General features: G+C 40.7%; 1 protein-coding gene across 3 annotated transcripts in view; it reads left to right on the top strand.

The window, feature by feature from the left end:
* Positions 1-27209, top strand: part of MED6 (mediator complex subunit 6) — a 179123-nt gene extending 151914 nt beyond the window's left edge. The window contains exons 10-13 of one of the 3 annotated variants that reach the window (XR_007518887.1): positions 12700-12867; positions 18487-18631; positions 18767-18920; positions 19398-19725. Coding sequence is in view for 2 of the 3 variants with exons in the window: in XM_049897956.1 (XP_049753913.1) it covers positions 12700-12867; positions 18487-18593; positions 26494-26702 (484 nt within the window). In the remaining variant the exon portion in view is untranslated. Of the gene's footprint in view, positions 1-12699; positions 12868-18486; positions 18632-18766; positions 19291-19397; positions 19726-26493 lie in introns of those variants that run through there. The other 2 variants (XM_049897956.1, XM_049897957.1) reach the window with 2 other exon arrangements.
* The last annotated feature ends 449 nt before the right edge of the window (positions 27210-27658 follow it).

Raw genomic sequence — 27658 nt, 5'->3', positions numbered from 1 at the left:
AGGAGCCTATAACCAAGAAAACTCAATCAAGTGGGAGTCAAGGGTGTCTGTCCCTGAAACAGCAACTTTCCCAGAAAAGCAGTAGTGAGGAGAGGAGAATAAAGCTGGGAACAAGGCCCAAATGAGTGATGCAGAGTCAGGGGCATGACTATTATATAACAATGAATGTGTGCTCATTGGGGGAGGCTGGATTACTGAGCTGGTGACTTCGGGACTGGGAAATAGATAAAAGGAAACAATGAGAGGAACTAGGAAAAATTGAATATATATAAGGGCTAAAATGTCCCTTATTCTCTTCTGGATGTCACAAGAGAAGAATGAATACGTTTGCTACAACTTTAGAAAAGATAATGACATTTTTCTCAAACTATATATATATATATATTTTTTTTTTTTTTTTAATAATGAGTGAGTCCTGTTCCTGCTCCTCTGCTCTGATTTGTATTGTAGCATGTAGACTGCAGGCTTTCATCCTTTTTTAGGTCCCCCTTGTGACAGACTGAAGTCAGTATTTTCTAGTCTTTCAGGTTACTTTTCATGAGTTGACACTAGGCAACTGTCCTAATGTAGGACAAGACCCTCCTCCATTCTTCCTCTGATTTCTTTTAAAACTATATGAAAATCCTAATCTACCTAAGCTCATGGCCAGATCTGCACTAGATATATGGTCTGGAATGCCATTTACATCCTCTTTAGGTGGCATGCTTTCATAAAATAAAATTTTGAACTGCAGTGGCCCTTTGGATTTCTTGGGGCTTGTCGAATATGTGCCTTTTGTGGCAACTTAGAAGAAAAGGAAAATAAATAGCTAACAAACCATGGGTAGTTTACATCAACTAGCACAAAGCAGTAAAGAAAATAAAAAATTTGAACACAGTCTTATCTTTTGAGGCTGTCTCAAAGAACTTCAACTTTCTTACCGTCAGAAAGAATTTTTCCTTTCTGTCTCTGCTTCTGCCTCTTCTAAACCCACTCCTTTCTCACAACCCTCCTATCCTTTCCCTGTCATCTTTTCTGTCCCTTGCTCCTCTTCCTGCCTTCCTCCAGGCGATTCTGACCATTAGACATGGAACTTAACCCACTCTGGATATGCTAACATCCTAGAATTAGGGGAAAAAATACGACTAAAGTCTAATTCTGAAGTATTCATTTCAGTGTTGACTGGCAGTACTCCAATCCTGCCGACCAGGGCAAGATGAATAATATGTCTCAAATGTCTGGAACAAATTAGAAGCCACTTTTAAGGAATGCTCAGGGTAAGGCCATAACACTGACACTTCCACCTTTTTGTGTTAATACTCTATAACCTAAGACATTAGATGTTCAGAAGCATAAAATAGGCTGGCAGGCCACACCTACACGTCCTCAACTTACTACACTTATTCCAGTAGCTTGAAGGTGGCATTATAGACAAAGCAAAAAACATACATGTGCAAACTCATGGTAGTTCAAGAGAAACATTTTGAAGGAAACAAAAGGCTCTTCATATATAGAAAACAATTCAGTAAGGATACATACAGATATTGGAAAAGGAGGGGAAAAAAAAAGGTGTCTTAGGGTGGGTTCTCTAGAGAAGCAAAACCAGTGAAGTGTATAAATATATATAAAGTTATATGAAGGAAACGGCTCACATGATTGTAGGGGCTGGAATGTCCCAAGTCCATGGATCAGGATAGAGCCTTCTCCTGATTCATGTAGCTCCAGGGTCTGGTGCACCCAAGATTGGCAGGTTGGGAACAGGGCTCTTGCTCACAGACTATGAAGATCCACAAATCCCAAGATCAGCAGATAAGCTGCTAGCTCAAGTCCAAAGAACCAGAGGTCAGACAAACAGGAGGCAGCTGCAGTATCCAGAGCAGGCAAAAGCCAGAATGTTCGCTTCTGTTCAGATGCAGCCCACATGCCACAGAAAACTCCCTTTCAACTGATTGGCTACTCACAGCAGATCCCATAATGGGGGTGATCACTTATGAACACTGCGAATCATGGCCCAGTGAAGTTGACACATAATCTTAACCATCACAAAAGGCTACAGGGCCCACACAATTATCCTCTTTTGGCCAACAGGCTGCTCAAACAGTAACAAAATGACTTCTCTCCACACACTTTAATCTCCACAGTGGCCTTTGGATCAGCAAGGAGAAATAGCCTTATTAGTAAATGGTCACCCAACTCCACTTGTAGAAGACACTGGTGCAACTATGACTTGACAAGGGCACCATAAACAGGCTTCAGCCCTTCATGAATGAAGATCTGGATTGAGTTAGCAGATAAGATACCCAGATAAAAAGGGCTGGCCAAGAGAGCTATATAAAAGATGGACAAATTAAATTGTCCTGGCATGGCAATCCTATTGATTCTCTGTTTCTTCATGCTTCTCCTGCCTTTTGTGGCTACATTCAGCCTGATTCCAAATTTCCAGAAAGAGGGTTGATCTGCAGCTTGAGGTGTTTAAGCAGCATGAATCTAGTTCAAATAGCTGGTAAGACCCAGTTCTCGTGCACTATCTATGAAATGATTTCTTCCTATTCTCTTTACCTAAATTTTTGAGTCAGTCCATGTATCACACATTGAGTTCCATCCTGTATTAATAGACAGGCTCTACTTTGAGGAGGCAGCTCTTCTCCAGCCCCAACCAGAGGGACTTATCTTCTGGCACTATAACAGACAATGTTCTCCTGCTATTCATAAGGTTTTAACTAGCAATTTTTTTTCAGATTAGACTGGCAGGTCCTTCTTCCTAGTCTGTGTTAGTCTGGAAGCTCAGCTGAAACCTGTGCACTATAGGTGACCCTGCTAGTATCTGAATACCGGTGGCATAGCTTCCAGCATCACCACAACACACAAGCCCCCACAGTATGACAAACTGACAGACGGGTGAGTGTAGCAGGAATCAACATCAACATACAAAATCAGTTGGGTTCCTATACACCAATAAAGAGAACCTTTGAAAGGAAATCAGGAAAATGATATCTTTGATAATAACCCCTAAAAAAGATAAAATATGTAGGAATAAATCTAAACAGAGAAGTAAAAGATCTATACAATGAAAACTATAAAACCCTATTGCCAGCAACCAAAAGAGACCACATACATGGAAAAACACGCCATGCTCATGGATAAGGAGACTCAACATTGTGAAAATGTCAGTTCTACCCAAAGTGATCTACAGATACCATGCAATCCTGATCCAAATACCAACAGCAGCAAGATGGAAAAACTAATCATCAAATTTACATGGAAATGGAAAAGGCCCTGGATAAGCAAAGCATTACTGAAGAAAAAGAACAAAGTAGAAGGCCTCATACTACCTGATCTCAGAACCTACCATATACAATCCTGGTATTCAAAACAGCCTGGTACTGGTACAATGACAAACACATAGACCAATGGAACGGAATCGAGAACCTAGATGCAAATCCGTCAAACTATGATCAACTGATCTTTGACAAAGGACAAAAACCCACTAAATGGGAAAAAGATTTTGGGAAAAAGACAGTCTTTTTAACAAACGGTGCTGGCAAAACTGGATGTCCATCTGGAAAAAAATGAAACAGGACCTATACCTCACACCATACATAAAAACTAACTCAAAATGGAACAAAGTTGTAAATATAAAAACAAAAATGATAAAGATCATGGGAGAAAAAATAGGGGCAATGCTAGGGGCCTTAATACATGGCATAAATAGAATACAAACCATAACTAACAATGCACAAATATCAGAAGATAAACTAGATAACTGGAAGCTCCTAAAAATTAAACACTTATGCTCATCAAAAGACCTCACAAAGAAGGGTAAGACAGTACACAATACTGGGGAAACCAGCACAACTGGTCCAAGGCAAGGTCATGGAAGCTCCATAGACACATCCAAACTCCCTGAGGGACTAAATTACTGGACTAAGGGCTGTGGGGACCATGGTCTCGGGGAACATCTAGCCCAATTGGCATAACATAGTTTATAAAGAAAATGTTCTACATTCTACTCTGCTGAGTAGAGTTTGGGGTCTTAAAACCTTGTGAGCAGCCATCTAAGATACTTCACTGGTTTCACCCCGTCAGGAGCAAGGGAGAGTGAGGAAAACCAAATACACAAAGAAAAGATTAGCCCAAAGGACTAAATGGACCATAACTACCACAGCCTCCACCAGACTGAGTCCAGTACAACTAGATGGTGCCTGGCTACCACCACTGACTTCTCTGACAGGGATCACAATAGATAGTCCTGGACAGAGCTGGAGAAAAATGCAGAACAAAATTCTAACTTCAAAAAAAGACCACATTTACTGGCCTGACAGAGACTGGAGAAACCCCAAGAGTATTACCCTGGACACCCTTTTAAATGAGTAATGAAGTCACTCCTGAGGTTCACCCTTAGACAGGCCCATAAAAAAACAAAAGGAGACTAAAGGGGCAAGGACTAGAAGGCAGGAGGGGACAAGAAAGCTGGTAATAGGGAACCCAAGGTCGAGAAGGGATAGTGTTGACATGTCATGGGGGTTAGTAAGCAATGTCACAAAACAGTATGTATACTAATTGTTCAATGAGAAGATGGTTTATTCTGTGAAACTTCATCTAAAGTACAATAAAAAAAATAGTGTTCACCAAAAGAGTAAAAAGAGAACCTATAGACTGGGGAAAAAGTTTTGGCAATGTGATGTACAACAAGGGTCTAATCTCTAAAATCTGTAGAATACTTCAACACCTCAACAACAAAAAGACAAATAATTCAATCAAAAAATGGGCAAAGAATATGGACAATTCACCAAAGAAGACATGAAGGCAAATAACAGATACATGTGGAAATGCTCCTGATTATTAGCCAATGTTGTTGTTAGGTGCCGTGGAGTCGGTTCCCACTCATAGAGTCCCTATGCGCAACAGAACAATACACTGCCCAGTTGGCACCATCCTCATGATCGTTGTTATGCTTGAGCCCACTGTTGTAGCCACTGTGTCAATCTACCTCGTTGAGGGTCTTCCTCTGTTTTGCTGACCCTCTACCAAATATGATGTCTTTCCACAGGGACTGATCCCTCCTGATAACATGTCAAAAGTATGTGAGACAAAGTCTCACCATTCTCATTTATAAGGAGCATTGTGCCTGTACTTCTTCTAAGACATTTGTTTGTTCTTCTGGCAGTCCAGGAGCCCTGCAGTGGTTAAGAGCTTGGCTGCTAACCAAAAGGTCAGCGGTTCACACCCAACAGCCACCTCTCGGAAACCCTACAGGGCAGTTCTACTCTGTCCTATAGGGTCGCTGTGAGTTGGAATCCACTCAACGGCAACGGGTTTGGTTTTTTGGTCTGGCAGTCTGTGGTATATTGAATATTTTTGCCAACACCATAATTCAAAGGCATCCATTCTTCTTCAGTCTTCCTTATTAATTATTTGCTTTAGTAAGCACATGATCCTATTGAAAATACCATGTCTTGGGTCAGGCACACCTTAGTCCTTAAAGTGACATCATTGCTTTTTAACACTTTGAAGAGGTCTTTTACAGCAGATCTGCCAAATTCAATACATTGATTTCTCGACTGCTGCTTCCATGGCGTTGATTTGGGATCCAACTAAAATAAAATCCTCGACAACTTTTTTCTTTCATTTTTCATGATGTTGCTTATTGGTCCAATTGTGAGGATTTTTTTTCTTTATGCTGAAGTGTAATCCATACTGAAGGCTCTGTGTAGTCTTTGATCATCAGTAAATGCTTCAAGATCTCTCCACTTAAAAGCAACCAAGGTTGTGTCATCTGCATAACACAGGCTGTTAATGAGTCTTCCTCCAAACCTTATGCTGCTTTCTTCTTCTCATAGTCCAGCTTCTCAGATTATTTGCTCAGCATACAGATTGAAAAAGTATGGTGGGAGGATACAACCCTAAAACACACCTTTCCTGATTTTAAACCACACAGTATTCTCTTGTTCTGTTTGAACAACTGCCTCTTGGTCTACATAGAGGTTGTGAGGGCAATTAAGTGCTTTGGAATTCCCATTCTTCACAATGTCATTCATAATTAGTTATAACCCACACAGTTGAATGTCTTTGCGTAGTCAAAACACCACACGTAAACATCTTTATGGTGTTGTCTGCTTTCAGCAAAGATCCATCTGACATCAGCAATGGATATCATGTCCTCTTCTCAATCACGCTTGCATTTCTGGCAGTTTCCTGTTGATGTACTGCTGCAACCGTTTTTGAATTATCTTCTGGAAAATTCTGCTTGAGTGTTATATTAATGATCTTGTCCAATAATTTTCGCATTCTGTTGGATCACCTTTCTTTAGAAAGGGCACAAATATGGATCTCTTCCGTACTTTGTCTTCTTGAACTGCCCTTTGAAATCTTCTGTTCATCTCTTTCGTGTGGTCATGTCTTCCATTAGCTTTAGCTACTCTACGTCCAAGAGGAAGTTTCAGAGTCACTTCTCCGTCTTTCCTCTCTAGGTGGCATAATTTCAGAAAATACAATCTCAAATCTTGAACGCCAATGACCATTTGGGGGCTTGTCTTTGGTTTTGGCAAGTGTGATTATGACATGTCTTCGTGAATTCCTTTTGGGGTCTATCCTGTATGAGGTTCTCTGATCTTCTTGGATAGATATCTTCTCATCTTTCATGATATTAGGGAAGTTTTCTGCCAGGAAATCTTTGACAATTCTCTCTGTGCTTTCCACTATCCCCCCTGTTCTGGTACTCTGATCGCTTGTAGGTTTTTCCTCTTCATAGCATCCCACATACTTCTTAGGCTTTCTTCATTCTTTTTTCTGATTTTTACTCAAACAAATTGGTGTCAAGGATTTATCTTCAGTCTCTCTAGTTATGACTTCCATTGTCTCAATTTTGCTCCTATGACCTTCTATTGAGTTGGTCTAACTCTGAAATTGTATTGCTAATCTTTTGGATTTCTAGTTGCTGTTTTATATCATCTCTAGAAGCCTGTTTATTCTGTTTTTTTTTTTTTTTTCTTGTAACTGAAATCTTCTATTGTTTTGTCTGTGTGTTCCTTGGTTTGGTCTATATTGTACCTGATCTCCTTCCTGATCTCTTGGAGAGCTCTGTATATTAGTCTTTTGAGTTTTTATCAGGGAGTTCCATTGCCTTATCTTCCTCTGGAAGGTTTTCTGGTTCTTTATTTTGGTCACTTGCTGGAGCCATCTTATCCTGCTTCTTTATATGAATTGATATTGACTGTTGACTCTGAGACATGAATTATTATATTTACTTATTGTTTTTGTTTACTACATCCTGAATTTTTGTTTTGTTTTGTATTGGTATGTTCAATTAAGCTTGGTGTGTGTGCTACTCTGGCAATTAATCTGGCCCTGTTGAAGCTCTCATCTCCTGTCTCCAGGTGGGTGGAGCAGCTAGTAGGTGTGTGAGCCTGGTAGTCTGTTCACTGTTCTTGTAGGGCTGCTGAAGTTGTAGGCAGCATTTTTGGTGAGGTGATTAATCTGTCCTGCTGGTCACCTGGCCGTGGGTGCGGAAGGTGTTCTCCCTGGTCATTGGGTTGGGTGTTGTGCATGTGTTCTACCGCTTACTTGTTGGTTGGGGCTCAGGTGCCCAGGTCATCGGTCACTGAGTGTGTGGTGTGGAAACTCTCACCTCCAGTCCTGGGATGATAGGGCTGCTCGGAGCAGGCACAGGTCTCTGGTTGCTATGGGTGCGATGGGGAGTTCAAACAGGGAGCTATCAGCTATCCTCAGATCCCCAGATGCATCATGTTCTGCTGTCTGCCAGAGTGCACAGAGGGGAGGGAAATGCAGTCAGTCCTTGTATACCCAGTGGCATTGGCTGGATGGGTGGGGGGGGCACCACTAGTTCTCAGGCCCCCAGTTGTGGGTGGCTAGATGGAGAGGGTGGTACTGTAGGCCCTCAGGCCCCCAGGTGTGGGTGGGTGAGCCCCCTTCTTAGGAGGTAGGGTGTTACTGAATGCACAAACCACAGGTTCCACATGGCTGCTGCAGGTTAAAATCAGCTTCAGCTGGAAACTCTGCCTATTTCATCCTAACGAGGGCATGCTGTGCCAGGTCAGTCAGCAAGACACTGGTGCAGGTGATTGGCAGGGAAAAGGTGTCTGTGGAACACCTATGCCATGCCAAAGGCTTGGCAAAGGGACAGGCACCTCTGAACCAGGCTGTGAGTCCCCAGCTTAGGAGGCGTGGCACTGTTGAATGCCTCCAGACTGGTGTCAGAGTGGAGGGGGGGATGGATGAGGAGAAGGGAGTACTCCTCATCCATGGGGTTCTGGTACAGGAAGGCGTGTGGTGCATGTGGTGGGTTTGGTGCTCGCACTTAGCTTTCGTAGTTCTGGTGTCACTCCTGTTAGGTTCTGGAGCTATGTGCAGAGTCAGTGCTGCTTAGCTGCACCAGACGGGGTGCATTTCGACTTGGGATGCTGCTGTTTGACCCAATATGTCTGCACTGTGCAGACTCAGCTAGCAGGGCACCAGTAATCCTGTGATCTGTAATTCCCCATTTCTGCTCTTTTTGAATTGTCATTCCTTCCACCTGTCACTCAGTCTGATTCTTGAGCTTTGTCTTTGATATTTAGGGTTCCTAGATTGTCATATATATCCAACTTACTTGTTTTTTGGGGTCTTTGTTGTAAGATGGAAGAAACAAAGCATCTGTGTAGTCCACCATCTTGGCCCCATCTCCCGGGGCTTGTCAATCTTGTGCATCTTTGATATAAAGGGAAATAAAATAGCTAACACTTCATGGGTAGCTTACAGCAACTGGTACAAAGAAGTCAAGAAAGGAAACAATTTCAACATATTCTAATCTTTAAAAAATTTCAACATTCTCTCACAAAGACTTTCTTCTGTCTACCTCTCCCACTGCCTCTTGTAAACCCACTCGTTTCTCACCTCCCTCCTATCCTTTCCCTATCTCCTTCCCTGCTCCCTTATGCCTCTGACACCCTATCTCCAGTCCTTTCTGACCATGACCCCAAACTTTAGCCACTTTGGTTATGCTAATGTCCTAGAAATAGGAAAAGAAATACCTTTAAACTCAAATCTGAAGTATTCTCCCCTACTGATGACTGGCAGTAATTCAATCCTGTTGACAAGGGCATGATGAATATGACTCAAAGGTCTGGCACAGATTAGAAACCACTTTTAAGGAATACTGACACTTCTACCTTTTTGTGATAAAGGCCTATAACCTGAAATATCAGATGCTGCTCAGAAGCATAAAATAGGCTGGCAGACCACACCTGAAAATTCTCAAGTTACAAAACTCAGTCCAGTGTCTTGAAGATGGCATGATAAAGAAAAAACCACACACTCAAACTCATACTGCTGCAAATTAAATAGTTTGAGTGAAACAAAATGCCCTTCGCATATACAAAACCATTCAAAAAGGATGCAGGCACATATTGGAAAAGAGAAACAAAGAGGGGGAAAAAGGCTACAGGGCTCACACAATTATCCTCCTTGGCCAACAGGCTGCTCAAACAGGAACAAAATAACTCCTCCCCACGAACTTTAGTTTCCACAGTGGCCTTTTGATCAGCAAAGAGAAATAGCCCTGTTAGTAAATGGTCATGCAACCTCATTTAAAATAGACATTGGTGCAACCATGATTTGACATGGCACTATAAACAAGGCTCAGACCTATCAGGAATGAGGGCCCGGATTGCTCTACAAGATAAACCACCCAGCCAAGAAGGGCCAGCCAAGAGCGAAGTAGATGGACAAATTACTTTATCCTAGCTTGGTAATCCTATTGATTCTCTACTTCTGTATCCTTTCCCTCTCCTTTTTGGCTACCCTCAGCCTGATGCCAAATTTCCAGGAGAGATTTGATCTGAGGCCAGAGGTGTTTAAGCAGCAAGAATGGAACTCTAATAGCTGGTCAGACCCTGTTGTAGTGGACTATTTATGAAGTGATTTTCTTTCTGTTTATTTTTACCTAAATGTTTGCATCAGTACATGTTCAGACATTAAGCTCCATCCCGTATTAAAAAACGGACTGCGCTTAGGCAATTCCTGAGATATTAAACATGAAATACTATGACTTCAATAACCAGAGATATTAAGAGTGATATTACAGTCACTTAGGTGATGGTTTTACAATAAACACAAAAGGCCAAAGACATTACACTTGGAATAAGTCAGGTTTAGCACAAATCAAGAAAATATTGAGTGGAACAACAGCTTTTTTTTTCTAGTGCTAATTAAATGCCTAAAAGATTTCAAGTCCTTCTTAGGTGCTTTCTTTTGATCATTACAAAAGCATAAAAAAGTGCATTTCATCCCTGAATGTAAAATGTGGACCCTGAAATTTTGAAAGACTAAGTAGCTTGCCCACGATCACTTAGTGGCAGGTGACAGAGCCACTGTCCAAATTCACAACTCAGTGACACAAAAGTCTTTGATCTTACCACTGTATCACTGACAAATATTACAATTTACACTTATTTGTTAATCTTTAACAATAAGATGAACAAATAACAACAACAATAAAGTGCCTAACAAATTGGGGGTAAAAAATGTCTTTAAACTTGATGAAACAAGTATACGAGTTATTCTATTTGCTACAAGGGCATATAAAGAGGGGTAGGATTCAAATCCTGAATAAAACCCCAGAACCCAGTGCCATCAAGTAGATTCCGGCTCTTTATGATGATAAATCTTGAATAGGTTTTAATTAATTAATTTTTTCTCATTGCCGGTGAGTTGGTTAAAACTCATGGTAAACCAGTGTGGATCAGAATACAACTGTGCTCCGCAGGGTTTTTAATGGCCGCTTTTTCAGAAGTAGCTTACCAGGAATTATTTTGAGGCACCTTATGGGTGAACTTGAACTTAAAAGCCTTGAGTTTCCCTTTCCTGAATCTAAGAGTTTCTGCTATCACTTATGGGAGTAAAAATTTGACCAGAAATGACAGTTAACCAAATTTAAACACACAGACCCTTTGTGTTTCTTACTTGTCAAGTCATTTTATTTCAGGGTGACAATCTCAGAAAAACTAAAGGATGACATGCTTGTCAAAGTGAATATTGATCATTTTCTCAGAAATTGCCAATGGTTTTTCTTCACTGAGTGGGCTTCATTTACTTGTTTTCTTGAGCTTTTTTTACTGTCTTCATTTTTCTAAGATTTTTTATTGTTGAAAGTGCACCAACAATTAATGAAGCTAGAAAAAGTATTAAACGCAAGATTATTATAGCTAACGTCTTGTTTATATTAACAAGTATTTTGGCTCGAAGGCCAAGTTCCTTGTCAGGTGGAGGGCCACTATCTATACTACCACCTGCTCCTCTTTGTTCACAAAATGGTGGTTTCCAACCTCGCTGACAGTGACAATTATTGTTGTTGTTGCACACTCCTCTGTAATTGCAGGATGACACATTACAGGTGTAGCCTATGTCTTGATAATAGGTACAGTTCTGTCTAAGACAGTATCTTCCTGGACCGCACGTGGCACCATCCACTACAAGCCCCATGTATGGCTTCTCTGTTCCAAAGTGGGCATCGTATCCAAAGCACCTTTCTTCTTTAACATCATAAACTACTATATGGCGAAATGTAGAGTGCTCACCTCCACCAGGGACCTGTGTGACACCTCGACAGTGCAGCAGTCCACAAAAAACATCATCCTCTTCACATGGAATAGGTTGTCCTCCCCCTTTTATCACTTTCACCCCACAGTTTCCATATCGGTTACCTGCTGTGTTCAATTTCTCATAGCATACTGGTGCCGCATCTTGTATATTATAGCCAAAAAGGGCTTGACATTGCATATCACGGTCACTACAATTTCCTCTCACACAAACGGCTACTGCCGAACAAGGGGTTCCATCCTGAATATAAGCGTCATTTGGGCACTCATGTGTTTTCCCATCACAGTATTCTGGTAGATCGCAAATGCCAAGTGTTTCCCTGCAAAGTCTTCCAGGAGGAGCATATTTACAGTTCCTGCAGCAATCTCCTTCATCACAGAAACTGCCAAGGGTCAGGGCACAGTTTGTCGTACAACACTTATCTTGAGCACATTCTTTTAAGGAGCCACAATCACATTCTTCCCTCATGTTTACAATCTTGTCTCCACAACGAGGAGCTATGTAAGGATAATTATGATATGGAGTATTTCTTACACTCAGACAAGGATCCCACCTGTTAAGCAGTGCAAAGAGTACAACATAAGAACAATTACTCAGCATATCTAGAAGACCAGGCACAGGAGCCATGACACAGTTGCTTCTTCGAAAACAGTGACAACCAGTTGTATCATGTGTAAGGCCGCAGATATGACCTAGTGTATGTGCGGAAACAGTTGCAGCCAGAAATATGTGATAATCTGACACAAATACATACGATGCTCCCCAGTTTGGATTGCATACTCCTGCATGGTGGGAATAATATGTAGCTCCTGCAATTTTATGTCCTGTATAAAGCAATGAAGTATCATGCGGAATTTCATCAAAAAAGGTATAATATTTCCACAAACCGAACTGTGTTACCACGTGTGAAGCACTATTGGCCCAAAGATTTACGCCATCCGTACCATCCCATATGCACACCAGACGTACACAGGCATTAAGGTGAACAATTCCATAAATGGAATCAATTATGTTGTTTATAATCACGACATTTTCTATTATACGTGAAACGTTATTGTTCTGGGAGGTTAATGAGTTAGAAATTGTGTAGTGAAGTTTTAATTGTTTCCTATGTCCCACCCACAGATACACAGGGCCTGCTCTAGGAGTTTCAGTGAGTTTTTCCTCTTCAAATGCTTCATTTGTATCTTCCCCTTCATTCGTACACCTTTCAATTCCTGATGATTTTTCATCTGACACAAGCAGAGAAACCACATGCTCAAATTTGGAAGAAGCCTCCAGTGGTTTGATTTCGTAAGTAAAGTCGTCCACCTGCAGCATGCCACGCAGACCCCCGTTGCAGGTGTCCAGTGTGGCCATGGAACCAGGAATCCCTTCCAGGTAGCTGAAGTAGTAGCAGTCTCGGGGGACAAAGGGGTAATCTTCCTGCATGGCACCTTGGTCATTGTTAGTAACAACAGGAAAATGTCTGGGCAGCAAGGTCTTCTTGACCTTCATGTGAACTACATGTCTTCGGCCCTGGAAGCGCATGCTGTAGGAGAGCTGACCTGACCTCTCGGCTCCACTCAATTTGCGGGGCACCTTCCTGGGAATCACAACTTCAGAGGAAGTGAAGCGCCATCCTGGTGGGCCATAGGAGCAGCAGATAGAGGTCAGCAGTGCCCAGAGCACCAGCAGGAAGAGAGGACCTCTCAGGAGGGCCTGGGCCCAGGCAGGCCCCATGAGTGGGGGAACCAGTAGCCAGAGAAAACTCAACCAAGTGGGAGTCAAGGAGGACGGTCCCTGAAACAGCAACTTTCCCAGTAGGACAGCGATGAGGAGTATAGGGTATAGCAGAAGACATGGCTCTTGTGCATGATGCAGGGTCAGGGGCATGGCTATTACATAACAATGAATATGTCCTCATAGGAGGAGGTTGGGCTTACTCACCTGGGTACTCTAGGGCAGAGCATAGAGAAGAGAAAAAAATGAGACAAATTGGGAAAAAAATATGTACATGTGGACTAAAAGTTCTTTTATTCTCTAATGGATGTCAAAAGGGGAAAATAAATGTGTTTGGTGCAACTTTAGGACAGATACTTTTTTCTCAAACTGTAAACACTAAGTCTCTGTTTGTTTGTTTGTTTTTTTAAGTAGCATGTAGGTTGCAGGATCTCATTCTTTTTTACGTCTACTTTGTGACAGAATGAAGTCAGCATTTTCCTTTTGTCTTTTGAGCTACCCTGAATAAGGAGAGACTTAGGCAACTTTCCTTTGGTAGGGCAAAGCCTTCTCTTCATCTGATTTCTTTTACTAGGGGAAACTCCTAATCTACCAAACCTATGATCAGATCCCTCCTATCACCTTTTCTGTTCCTTACTCCTCTTCCTTTCTCCAGACCATTAGACATGGAACTTCATTCACTCTGAATGTGCTAATGTCCTAGAATTAGGAAAGAAAAAAATACCACTAACGTCTACTCCTGAAGTATTCATTTCAGTGTCGACTGGTAGTAATCCAATTCTGCTGACCAGGGCATGATGAATATGTCTCAAATGTCTGCCATAGATTAGAAGCCACTTCTAAGGAATAGTCAGGGTAAGGCCATAACACTGACATTTCCACCTTTTTGTGTTATTTCTCTATAACCTGAAATATTAGATTCTGTTCAGAAGCATAAAATAGGCTGACAGACCATACCTACACATTCTCAACCTATAACACTTAGTCCAGTAGCTTGAAGGTAGCATTATAAATAAAGAAAACCATACCCACTCAAACTTATGTACTGCAAATGAAACAGTTTGAAGAAAACAAAAGGCCCTTTACGATACAAAACAATTCAATAAGGACCAGAAAAGAAAAAAAAAAAAAGGAGAAAAATGGCTATAGGTTCCACACAATTATCCTCTTTTTGCCAACAGGCTGCTTAAACAGTAACAAAATGACTCCTCTCTACACACTTTAATTTCCACAATCGCCTCTGAATCAGTGAGGTAAATGGTAAATGGTCACTCAGTCTCATTTACAGTAGACACTGGTGCAACCATGATTTGACACCCCACCCAGTGCCGTCGAGTCGATTTCGACTCATAGCGACCCTGTAGGACAACGGCACCATAAACAGGTTTCAACCCTGTCATGAATGAAGATCTGGACTGAGCCAGCACGTAAGACACTCAGACAAGAAGGGCTGCCCAAGAGAGATGTATAAAAGATGGACAAATTAAATTGTCCTGGCGTGGCAATTCTTTTGATTCTTTGCTTCATTCTTCCCCTCGGGTGACTTTAAATTTCCAGAAAGAGATTTGATCTGAGGCCTAAGGTGTTAAAAGAGCATGAATCTAATTCTAATAGCTGGCAAGACTCTGTTCTAGTGCACTCATTATGAAGTGAATTCTTCCTGTTTTTATTAAATTTTTTCTTTTTTTTTTTTTTAGGTCTCTAGGATTTTTTTAATTGTTCTTTAGGTGAAAGTTTATAGCTCAACATAATTTCTCATTCAAAAATTTATACACATATTGTTTTGTGACATTGGTTGCAATCCTCACAATGTGACAGCACACTCCCCTGTTCCATCCTGGTTTCCCTGTGTCCATTAGGCCAGTTCCTGTCCCTTCCTGTCTTCTCATCCTGCTCTTGGACAAGAGCTGCCCATTTGGCATCGTGTATTTGATTGAACTAAGAAACATGTTCCCTATATGTATTATTTTTTTATAGGTCTGTCTAATCTTTGTCTGAAGAATGGGCTTTGGGAATGGTTTCAGTTCTGGGTTAACAGAGCATCCAGACGCCATAGTTTCGAGGGTTCCTCCAGTCTCTGTCAGACCATTAAGTCTGGTCTTCTTTTGTGAATTTGAGTTCTGTTCTACATTTCTCTCCTGCTCTGTCCAGGACTCTCTGTTGTGTTCCCCGTCAGGGCGGTCATTGCTGGTAGGTAGGCACCATCTAGTTCTTCTGGTTTTACTAAATTTTTGCATCAGTACTTGTATCAGGCCTGTGCTGTCTTTTTTTTTTTTGTTTTTCCTTTTCCAATATCTGCATGTATCCTTAGTGAATTGTTGTCTATATGTGAAGGGCCTTTGTTCTCTTCAAACTGTTTCAGTACGTGAGTTTGAGCGTATGTGGTTGAGAGTGTGATGTAAGCTCCATCCTGTATTAATAGACAGACTGTGCTGAGGCAATTCCTGAGATAGTAAACATGAAATACTATGACTTCAATAACCAGAGACATTAAGAAGTGATATTACAGTGGTGGTTACTTGGGTGATGGTTTTACAATAAACACAAAAGGCCAAAGATATTACATTTGGAATAAGTCAGGTTTAGCACAAATCAAGAAAATATCAGTTGGAATAACAGCTACTGCTTATTAAATGCCTAAAAGATTTCAAGTCTTTCTTAGGTGCTTTCTTTTGATCATTACAAAAGCCTAAAAAAAGTGCATTTCATTCCTGAATGTAAAATGTGGACCTTGAAATTCTGAAAGACTAAGTAGCTTGCCCAAGATCACTTAGTGGCAGGTGGCAGAGCCACTGTCCAAATTCACAACTCTGTGACACAAAAGTCTTTGATTTTACTACTGTATCACTGACAAGTGTTACAATTTATGCTCATTTGTTAATCTCAAACAATAAAATGAACAAATAATGACAAATTGCCTAACACATTGGAAAAAATGTCTTTAAACTGGATGAAACAAGTATATAAGTTATTGGATTTGTTACAAAGGCATCTATAAAAAGTTATGATCCAAATCATAAGTACGTTTTCATTTTCTCTTATTTTTTTCCAGTTGCCAGTGAGTCAACTCCAGCTAATGGTGATCCTGTGTGTATCATATCACAACTATGCTCAGTCGCTGATTTTTCAGACGTAGCTTGTCAGCCATTTCTACATATGCCCCTGTGGGTGAACTCAAACTTCCAAGCCTTGAGTTCTCTTTTACTGAATGTAAGAGTTCCTGCTATCACCTCTTTGAGTATAAAGAATAGGGGCAGAAATGGAAAGCTAACCATATTTAAACACAAAATTTCTAATTTGTCAAGTCATTTTATTTCAGGATGACAGTCTCAGACTAACTAAAGGATGATATGGTTGTCAGAGTGGTTACTGATCATTTTCCCAGGAAGTTCCAATGTTATTTTCTCCATGGAGTGGGCTCCTGTTAGTATTTACCAAAGTTCCAGAATTATATCGGCGCCAGTGTTTTCCGCACTCCCTTGTTTTCCCTACCTAGTTTCATTTGTGTAAGGCCACCAATGAGAAATGAAAACAGAAAAAGTATTAGATGACTGAGCATTGCAACTAGCACCTTGTCTACATTAACAAGTACTTTGGCTCGAAAATCACTTTCTTTGTCAGGGGAGGACTACTATCTATATACTACCATCTGATCCTCTCTGTTCACAAAATGGCTGCTTCCAACCATGCAGGCAGCGACAATTTCTGTTGCTGTTGCACACATCTCTGAAATGGCATGTTGACACATTACAGGTAAAATTCAGATCATGATAATAGGTACAATTCTTTTAAAGATAGTATCTTCCTGGACCACATGTGGCACCATCAACTACAAGCCCCTTGTATGGCTCCTCTGTTCCAAAGTGGGCATCGTATCCAAAGCACCTTTCTTCTTTAGTATCATAAACTGCTAAATGATGAAAATGTAGAGTGCTCGCCTCCGCCCGGGACTTGTGTGACACCTTTGCCGTACAGCATTCCACAAAAAACATCATCTTCATCACATTTAACAATTCGTCCTCCCCCTCTTATTACCTTCACCCCACAGTTTCCAAATCCGTCACCTATTATGTTCAGTTTCTCATAGCATGCTGGTGAAGCATCTTTTACCTTATAACCAAAAAGGGCTTTGCATTGTATTTCACGGTCACTACAATTTCCTCTCACACAAATGGCTATTGCTGAACATTGGGTCCCATCCTGGACATAAGTGTCATTTGGACACTCATGCATTTTCTCATCACTGTATTCTGGTAGATCACAAATGCCAAGTATGTCTCTGCGAACTCATCCATAAGGAGCATATTTACAGTCATTGCAGCAACCTCCTCCATCACATAAGCTGCCAAGAGTCGGGACACAATTGGTCCCACAACTCGTATCTTGAATACATTTTTTAAAGGAGCCACAGTCACATTCTTCCCCCTGATTCACAATCTTGTCTCCACAATGAGGAAGTACATAAGGAAAATGATTGTATGGAATATTTAGTTCACTCATACAAGGATAAAAATGACAAGCCAATAAGCCACTGCTTTATAAGAAAAATTGCTCATCATATCTAGAAGACCAGGCTCAGGAGCCATAACACAGCTAGTTCTTCAAAAACAGTGACAACTTGTTGTATCATGTGGAAGGGCTAAGTTATGACCTATTGCATGTGCTGAGAGAGCTGCAGCCATAAATAAGTAGTAATCTTTTAGAAACACATAGGCTGCTTCCCAGTTGGGATTGCATATTCCCTGGTTAAAAGCAAAAATATTTATCCAGTCCCATCATATGTCCTGCAAGAAGCAATGAAGTATCAGGTAGAATTTGACTCCTCCACCCATAATGCTTCCACAAACCGAACTGATTCAAGGTAATTGGAGCAATAAAGGTATCTAAATCTACCATATCCCTATTATTCCATACATATATCAGGCATATAAAGACGTTCATATGCACATGTATATAAATGGTATCAACTATGTTGTTTATAGTTATATTTTCTATTATATGTGTCACATTAATGTCCAGGGGGTGTAATGAGCGAGAAACTGGAGTAGAGTTTTATGAGTTTCCTATGTTTTACCCACAGATACACAGGGCCTGCTCTAGGAGTTTCAGCAAGTTTTTCCTCTTCAAATGCTTGATTTATATCTTCCTCTTCATTCATACACTTTTTATCTCCTATTGATTTCTCTTCAGACACAAGCAGAGAAACCACATGCTCAAATTTGGAAGAAACCTCCAATGGTTTGATTTCATAAGTAAAGTCATCCACCTGCAGCATGCCACGCAGACCCCCGTAGCAGGTGTCCAGTGTGGCCATGGACCCAGGAACCCCTTCCAGGTAGCTGAAGTAGTAACAGTCTTGGGGGACAAAGGGTAATCCTTCTGCATGGCACCTTGGTCATTGTTGGTAAGAGGAGGAAAATGTCAGGGCAGAAAGCTCTTCTTGACCTTCTTGTCAACTACATGTCTTCAGCCCTGGAAGCGCGTGCTGTAGGAGAGCTGACCTGGCATCTCAGCTCCACTTAGCTGGAAGCGAAGTGCCACCCTGGTGGGCCATGGGAACAGCAGACAGAGGACAAGAGTGCACTGGCAGGAAGAGAGGACCTCTCAGAAGGATCTCAGACAAGGTAGGCCACATGAATGAGGGAGCCTATAACCAAAGAAAACTCAATCTAGTGGGAGGCAAGGGTGTCTGTCCCTGAAACAGCAACTTTCCCAGAGGAGCAGTGTTGAGGAGAAGAAACTAACACTGGGAACATGGCCCCCTGAGTAATACAGGGTCAGAGTCATGGCTGTTACATAATAATGAACACGTACTCATTGCGGGAGTCTGGGCTTACTGAGCTGAGGATTCCAGGACTGGGGATCAGTGATAAAGAAACATTGAGAGAAACTGGGGAAAACAATGTATACGTGGGCTAAAATGTCCCTCATTCTCTTGTGGATGTCACAAGGGAAGAATAAATGTGTTTACTACAACTTTAGGACAGTTAATGACGTTTTTTTATAAACTATAATGAGTAAGTCCTGTCCTCCTACTCTGCTCTGATTTTTATTGTAGCATACATGCTACAGGCTTTCTTTTCTTTTCTTTTTTCTTTTAGGTCCACCTTGTGACAGAATGAAGTCAGTATTTTCCTTTGGTCTTTCATGTTACTTCTCATTGTAGAGACTTAGGGGACTATCCTAATGCAGGGCAAGGACCTCTTCTGTTCTTCCTCTGATTTCTTTTACCTAAACTCAAGGCCAGATCTGCACTAGATATACAGTCTGGTATGAGGTCGTAATGCCATTTATATCCTCTGTAGCTGGCATGCTTTCATGAAATAAAATCTTGAACTGCAGTGGCCCTTTGGATTTCTTGGGGCTTGTCAAACATTTGCCTTCTGTGGCACCTTATGAAAAAAGAAAAATAACATAGCTAACAAATCCTGGGTAGCTTATATCACCTAGCCCAAAGAAATAAAGAAACAACTTGAACACATTCTAATCTTTCAAAACCTGTTTAAAAGAACTTCAACTTTCTCACCCTCACAAAGACCTTCTCCCTTCTGTCTACCTCTGCTTCTGCCTCTTATAACCCGATGCCTTTCTCGGCTCCTCCTATCCTTTCCCTATCATCCTTTCTGTCCATTGTTCCTCTTTCTGCCTATTTTGACAGTTAGACCTGGAAATTCAAGCACTCTAGGTATGCTAACCTCCTAGAAACAGGAAAAAAAAAAACCATTAAAATCGAATGCTTTTCTTTTCTATAAACTGTTTTACTTGTTAAAAGTCAGTAGTGATAAATGAAAACAGGAAAAGTATTAATTAAAGTGCTGTAACTAGCATCTTGTTTACATTAACAGGGACTCTGGTTCAAAGATGATGTTCTTTGTCAGGTGGAACATTCTCCGAATATACCGTATTTTATCCCACAAAGCAGTCCTCAATAAAATCCCAAACACTGAAATAATACAAAGCATTCTGCCTGATCACAGCCCCATAAAAGCAGAAATTAATAACAGGAAGAACAAAGAAAAAAAAAAAAACATGGAAATTGAACAACATCTTGCTTAAAAACAACTGAGTAAAAGAAAATTCCAATGAGAATGAAAACACATCATATTGAACCCTTTGGGACACAAAAAAGGCAGTCCTCAGAGGTCAATTTATAGCAATAAATGCACACATCAAAAAAGGAGAACACACAGAAACCAAAACAGCAGCCCTACTATTACAACAAATAGAAAGAGAGCAGCAAAAGAAGCCCACAGCCACCGGAAGAAAGGAAAGAATAAAAATTAAAGCAGAAATAAATGAAATAGAGAACAGAAAAACAACAGAAAGAATCAGCAAGAGCAAAAGTTGGTTCTTTAAAAAGATCAACAAAATTGGCAAGCCACTGGCAAAAGTGACAAAAGAAAGACATGAAAGGAAACGAATAACCCAAATAAGAAATGAAATGGCAGACATGACAACAGACCCAACTGAAACAACAAGGATCATAACAGAATATTATGAAAAATTATACTTCAACAAATTTGAGAGCCTAAAGGAAACAGACACATTTCTAGAAACCACTGTCAACCTTTTGGTTAGCAGCTGTAGCTCTTAACCACTACGCCACCAAGATTTTCAGAAATACGCTGATTACCTAAATTAACACAAACTGAAATAGAAAATCTGAACAGACGCATAACAAGAGAAGAGAATAAAGAGGCTAAAAAAAAAAAAAAAAAACCAACAAAAAAGCCCTGGCCCAAATGGTTTCACTGGAGAATTCTACCAAACATTCAGAGGAGAGCTCACTCCAGTACTACTCAAACTATTTCAGAGTACAGAAAAGGAAGGAACATTCCTGAATTCATTCTATGAAGCCAGCATAACCCCGATACCAAAACCAGGCAAAGATACGACGAAAAAAAGAATACTAGAGACCAATATCTCTTTTAAATATAGATGTAAAAATTCTGAACAAAATTCTAGCCAATAGAATTCAGCATCATATCAAAAAACTAATACACTATGACCCAATGGGATGCATACCAGGCATACAACGATGGCTTGATATTAGAAAATCAATCAACATAATACATATATAAGTAGAACAAAAAAAAAGAATCACATGATCATTTTGATGAACACAGAACAGACATTTGATAGAGTCCAAAACCCATTCCTGATAAAAACTCTCAATACAATAGGAATAGAAGGGAAATGTCTCAACCTAATAAAGGGTATCTGTACAAAACCAACATACAACATCATTCTCAACAGAAAGAGGCTGATAATATTCCCCATGAGAACAGAAACAAGGCAAGGATTCCCTTTATCAGCACTCCTATTTAACATTGTGGTGGAAGGCCAAGCTAGAGCAATATGGCAAGGAAAAGAAATAAAGGCCATCCAAATTGGAAGAGAAGGAGTAAAACTATCCCTATTCGCAGATGATATGACCCTATACATAGAGCACTCCAAGATTCTGCAAGAAAACTACTGGAACTAATGGAAAGATTCAGCAGCATAGCAGGAATCAAGATCAACATACAAAAATTAATTGGATTCCTATACGTCGATAAAAAGAACTTTGAAAAGGAAATCAGGAAAACAATGCCATTGATAATAGCCACTAAAAAAGATAAAATACTTAGGAATAAATCTAACCAGGGACGTAAAAGGCCTATACAAAGAAAGCTACAAAACACTATTGCAAGAAACCAAAACAGACCTACATAAATGAAAAAACATACTATGTCCATGGATAGGAAGACTCAACATTGTCAAAATGTTAGTTCTACCCAAAGCAATCTACAGATACAAAGCAACCCTGATCCAAATACCCTCAGCTTTCCTTAACGAGTTGGAAAAAACTAATCACCAACTTATGAAAAGGAAAGAGGCCCTGGATAAGCAAAGCATTATTGAGGAAAAAGAACAAAGTATGAAGCCTCAGACTACTTGATCTCAGAACCTACCATACAGCCACTGTAGTAAAAACAGCCTGGTATTGGTACAATGACAGACAGATACACCAGTGGAACAGAATTGAGAACCCAGATGCAAACCCATTAACCTGTGGTCAGCAGATCTTTGACAAAGTGTCAAAGCCCATTAAACAGGGAAAAGGCTGTCTTTTTAACAAATGGTGCTGGCAAAACCGGATGTCCATTTGTAAAAAAATGAAACAGGATCCATTCCACACATTATACACAAAAACTAACCCAAAATGGATCAAAGACCTAAACACAAAATATAAAATGATAAAAATCATGGATTAAAAACCACGGACAACACTAGGGGCCTTAATACATGGCATAAATAGAACACAAACCGTAACTAACAATGCACAAACACCAGAAAGTAAACTAGATAACTGGGGCTCTTGGAAGTTAAACACTTACACTCACCAAAACACTTCACCAAAGGAGTAAAAAGAGAAGTTAATAGACTGGGAAAAAACTTTTTTGGTTATAACATATCCAACAAAGGCCTAATCTCTAAAATCTATAGGAAAATCCAACACGTCTGCAACAAAAAGACAAACAATCCCATCAAAAAATGGTCAAAGAATACAGACACTTCACCAAAGAAGGCATTAAGGCAGCTAACAGACAAATGAGGAAATGCTATGATCATTAGCCATTAGAGAAATGTAAAAACTACAGTGAGATATCATCTCACCCAGACATTACTGGCATGAATCAAAAAAACAGAAAATAACAAATGTTGGAGAGGCTATGGGGAGATTGGAAATCTTATGCACTGGAGCTCTTATACACAGCTGGTGGGAATGTAAAATGGTACAACCACTATGGAAAACAATATGGCACTTCCTTAAAAAAACTGGAAACCCTAATGACTAAGAGCTGTGGCTGCTAACCAAAAGGTCAGCAGTTTGAATTCACCAGGCGCTCCTTGGAAACTCTATGGGGCAGTTCCACTCTGTCCTGCAGGGTCACTATGAGTCAGAATCAACTAAATGGCAATGTCTCTTTTTTTTTTTTTTTTTGGGAGCGGGGTGAGTGTTTAAAAAACCGGATAGAAATACTATACTATCTAGCAATTCCACTCCTAGGAGTATATACTAGAGAAACAAGAGCTGTCACAAGAATAGAACATGCATGCCCATGGTCATTGTAGCATTATCCACAATAGCAAAAAGATGAAAACAACCTAAGTGTCAATCAACAGATGGATGGATAAACAAATCATGGTACGTACAAACAATGGAATACCATGCAATGATAAAGAACGATGATGAATCCATGAAACATCTCACAAGATGGGTGAATCTGGAGGGCATTATGCTGAGTGAAATTAAGTCACTCACAGAAGGACAAAGATTGCATGAGACCACTATTATAAAAACCCAAGAAAAGGCTTACACACAGAAAAGAACAATCTTTGATGGTTACAAAGGAGAGGATGGGTGAAGAGAGGAAATCACTAACCGGATAGCAGACAAGTGTTAACTTGGGTGAAGGGAAAGACAACACACAATACAGGGGAAGTCAGAACATCTTGACCAAGGCAAAGTCATAGAAGCTTCGTAGACACATCAACACCTTTAGGGACCAAATTACTGGGGTTGAGGGTTGGGGACCATCTTCTCCGACGACATCTAGGTCAATTGGCATAACATAGTTCATAAAGAAAATGTTCCACATCCTACTTTGTTGAGTAGCATCTGGTGTCTTAAAAGCATGTGAACAGCCAACTAAGATATATCTATTGGTCCTACCCTGTCTGGAGCAAAGCAGAATGAAGAAAATCAAACACAGAAGGGAAGTATTAGTCCAAAATTTTTTGACTAAAGAACCACATGGACCACAGATTCCAACAGCCTAAGCCCAGAAGAACTAGACAGTGCCGGGTTACAACTACCCACAGCTCTGAGAGGGATCACAGTAGAGGGTCCCTGACAGTCGATGATGTTGTTAGATGCCATTGAGTCAGTTCTGGCCCATAGGAACCATATGTACAACAGAAGAAAACAGTGCCTGGTCCTGTGCCATCCTCACAATCGTTGTTATATTTGAGTCTATTGTTGCAGCCACGGTTTCAGTCCATGGCACTGAGGATCTTCCTCTTTTTTGCTGACCCTCTACTTTACCCAGTATGATGTCCTTCTCTCTGGGACTGGTCCCACATGATAACATGTCCAAAGTGGGTGAGATGAAGTCTCACCATCCTTGCTTCCAAGGAGCATTCTCGCTGTACTTCTTCGAAGATAGATTTGTTTGTTCTTCTGGCAGTCCATATATTCCTCGGCAACACCACAATTCAAAGGTGTCGGTTTTTCTTTGGTCTTTCTTATTCATTATCCAGCTTTCCCATGCATATGAAGTGACTGAAAATACCATGGCTTAAAAAAAAAAAAAAAAAAAATTTTTTTGTTTTTTTGGATCAGGCACACCTTAGTCCTCAAAGTAACGTCTTTGCTCTTTAACACTTTTAAGAGGTCTTTTGCAGCAGATTTGCCCAATGCAATATATCATTTGGTTTCTTTCTTTGTGTGTGTGCATGTGTGTGGGTTATAAACCAAAACCAAACCAAACCTAGTGCCGTCGAGTCGATTCCGACTCATAGCGACCCTATAGGACAGAGTAGAACTGCCCCATAGAGTTTCCAAGGAGTGCCTCGTGGATTCGAACGGCCGACCCTTTGGTTAGCAGCTGTAGCACTTAACCATTATGCCACCAGGGTTTCTGTGTGGATTATATCCAGCAATATTTATTTGAAATTAAAGTTGAGAAATCATTAAAATATCTAGTGATTAATTCATTAAAAAATAAGAAGCTCATTACATGTTAACATGAATAACAAAGATTTTTTATTAAAAATTACTATATGTTGCAAAACTAAAAGAAAATTTTTATTGTGCTTAGGTGAAGGTTTACAGAGCAAATTAGGTTCTCACTAAGAAATTAATACATATATCATTTTGTGACATTGGTTGACAACCCCGTGATGTGTCAATACTCTCCCCTTCTCGACCTTGGGTTCCCCATTTCATTTGTCTAGCTCTCCTGTCCCCTCCTGCCTGCTCCTCCTTGCCCCTCGGCTGGTGTGCCCATTAAATCTTGTACACACTGTTGTGCTACGTATATTATTGTTTTACAGGTCTGTCTAATCATTGCCTGAACGGTGAATCTCAGGAGTGACTTCATTACTGAGCTAAACTGGTGTCCGGGGGCTGTACTCCTAGGGTTTCTCCAGTCCCTGTCAGACCAGTAAGTCTAGTCTTTTTTTGTGAGTTTGAATTTTGTTCTACATTTTTCTCCATCTTTGTCTGGGACCCTCTATTGTGACCCTTGTCAGGGCAGCCAGTGATGGTAGTTGGGCACCATTGAGTTGTACTGGACTCAGTCTGGTGGAGGCTGTGGTGGTTGTGGTCCATTAGTCCCTTGGACTAAAGTTTCCCTTATGTCTTTGGCTTTCTTCATTCTACCTTGATCCAGACAGGAGGGGACCAGTAGACATATCTTAGATGGCTGCTCACAAGCTTTTAAGACCCCAGATGTTACTCACCAAAATAGGACGCAGAACATTTTACTTATAAACTATGTTATGCCAATTGAGCTAGATGTCCCCTGAGACCATAGTCCCCAGTCCTCAGACCAGTAACTCAATCTCCATGGCAGTTTGGATGTGTCTATGAAGCTCCTATAGTGGGAAAAATATGTACTGTCTTTGATTCTATGTCCTGTAAAAAGCAATGAAGTATCATGTGGGATTTTATTAAAGAATCCATAGTATTTCCACAAACCTAATGCAGTTACTACACATGAAACACTAGGATTGTTGAGATTCACCTGATCCACACCTTTCCATATGCACAACAAACGTACACAGACACTGATATGAATAATCCCATAAATGGAATCAAGTATACTGTTTATAATCACATTTTCTACTATATCTGTAACATTTTCATTTTGATTGTCTAATGAGTGAGAAATTGTATAGTGAAGTTTTAAGAATTTTCTGTGTCCCACCCTCAGATACACAGGGTCTGCTCTTGGAGTTTCAGTGAGTTTTTCCTCCTCAAATGCTTTATTTATATCTTCTCCATCATTCATACACCTTTCAACTGATGATTTTTCATCTGACACAAGCAGAGAAACCACATGCTCAAATTTGGAAGAAGCCTCCAGTGGTTTGATTTCATAAGTAAAGTCGTCCACCTGCAGCATGCCACGCAGACCCCCATAGCAGGTGTCCAGTGTGGCCATGGAACCAGGAATCCCTTCCAGGTAGCTGAAGTAGTAGCAGTCTCAGGGGACAAAGGGGTAATCTTCCTGCATGGCACCTTGGTCATTGTTGGTAACAACAGGAAAATGTCTGGGCAGCAAGGTCTTCTTGACCTTCATGTGAATTACATGTCTTCGACCCTGGAAGCGCATGCTGTAGGAGAGCTGACCTGACCTCTCGGCTCCACTCAACTTGTGGGGCGCCTTCCTGGGAATCACAACTTCAGAGGAAGTGAAGCGGCATCCTGGCTGGCCACAGGAGCAGCAGACAGAGGACAGGAGTGTCCAGAGCACCGGCAGGAAGAGAGGACCTCTCAGGAGGGCCTGGGCCCAGGCAGGCCCCATGAGTGGGGGAGCCAGTAACCAGAGAAAACTCAATCAAGTGGGACTCAAGGAGGACGGTCCCTGAAACAGCAACTTTCCCAGCAGGGCAGTGATGAGGAGACTAGAATAAGTCTGGGGACATGGCCCCTGTGCATGATGCAGGGACAGGGTCATGGCTATTACATAACAATGAATATGTCCTCATAGGAGGAGGCTGGGCTTACTAACTGGGGACTCTAGGGAAGAGCATAGAGAAAAGAAAATGAGAGGAATTAGGGAAAATAAAATGTATATGTGGGGTAAAAGTTCCCTTATTCTCTAGTGGATGTCACATGGGAAGAATAAATGTGTTTGGTGCAACTTTAAGACAGACAGACTTTTTTCTCAAATTATAATCAGTAAGTCTGATTTTTTTTTTTTTTTTTTTTTTAAGTAGCTCACAGGTTGCAGGCTTTCGTTCTTTTTTAGGTCCACTTTGTGGCAGAATGAAGTCAGTATTTTCCTTTTGTCTTTTGGGTTACTCTGCCTGAAGAGAGACCTACGCAACTTTGCTATGCAAGGCCCTCTTCTCTTCATCTGATTTCTTTTACTACGGGAAACTCTTTATCTACCCAAACCTATGGCCAGATCTGCACTAGTTATATCTGCACTAGTCTGGCATGAAGTTGATATGCTATTAATTTCCTGTATAGGTGGCATGATTTCAGGAAATAGAATCTTAAATTGCAGTAGCCCTTTGAGTTTATTACAGCTTGTCAAACTTGTGCGTCTTTGTGGCACCTTAGATGTAAAGGGAAATAACATAG

Source organism: Elephas maximus, chromosome 10 (genome assembly GCF_024166365.1).
Source record: "Elephas maximus indicus isolate mEleMax1 chromosome 10, mEleMax1 primary haplotype, whole genome shotgun sequence".
Taxonomy (NCBI): Eukaryota; Metazoa; Chordata; class Mammalia; order Proboscidea; family Elephantidae; genus Elephas; species Elephas maximus.
Note: the sequence above shows the minus strand (reverse complement) of the source record. Positions and strands in the feature narration are given on the sequence as shown.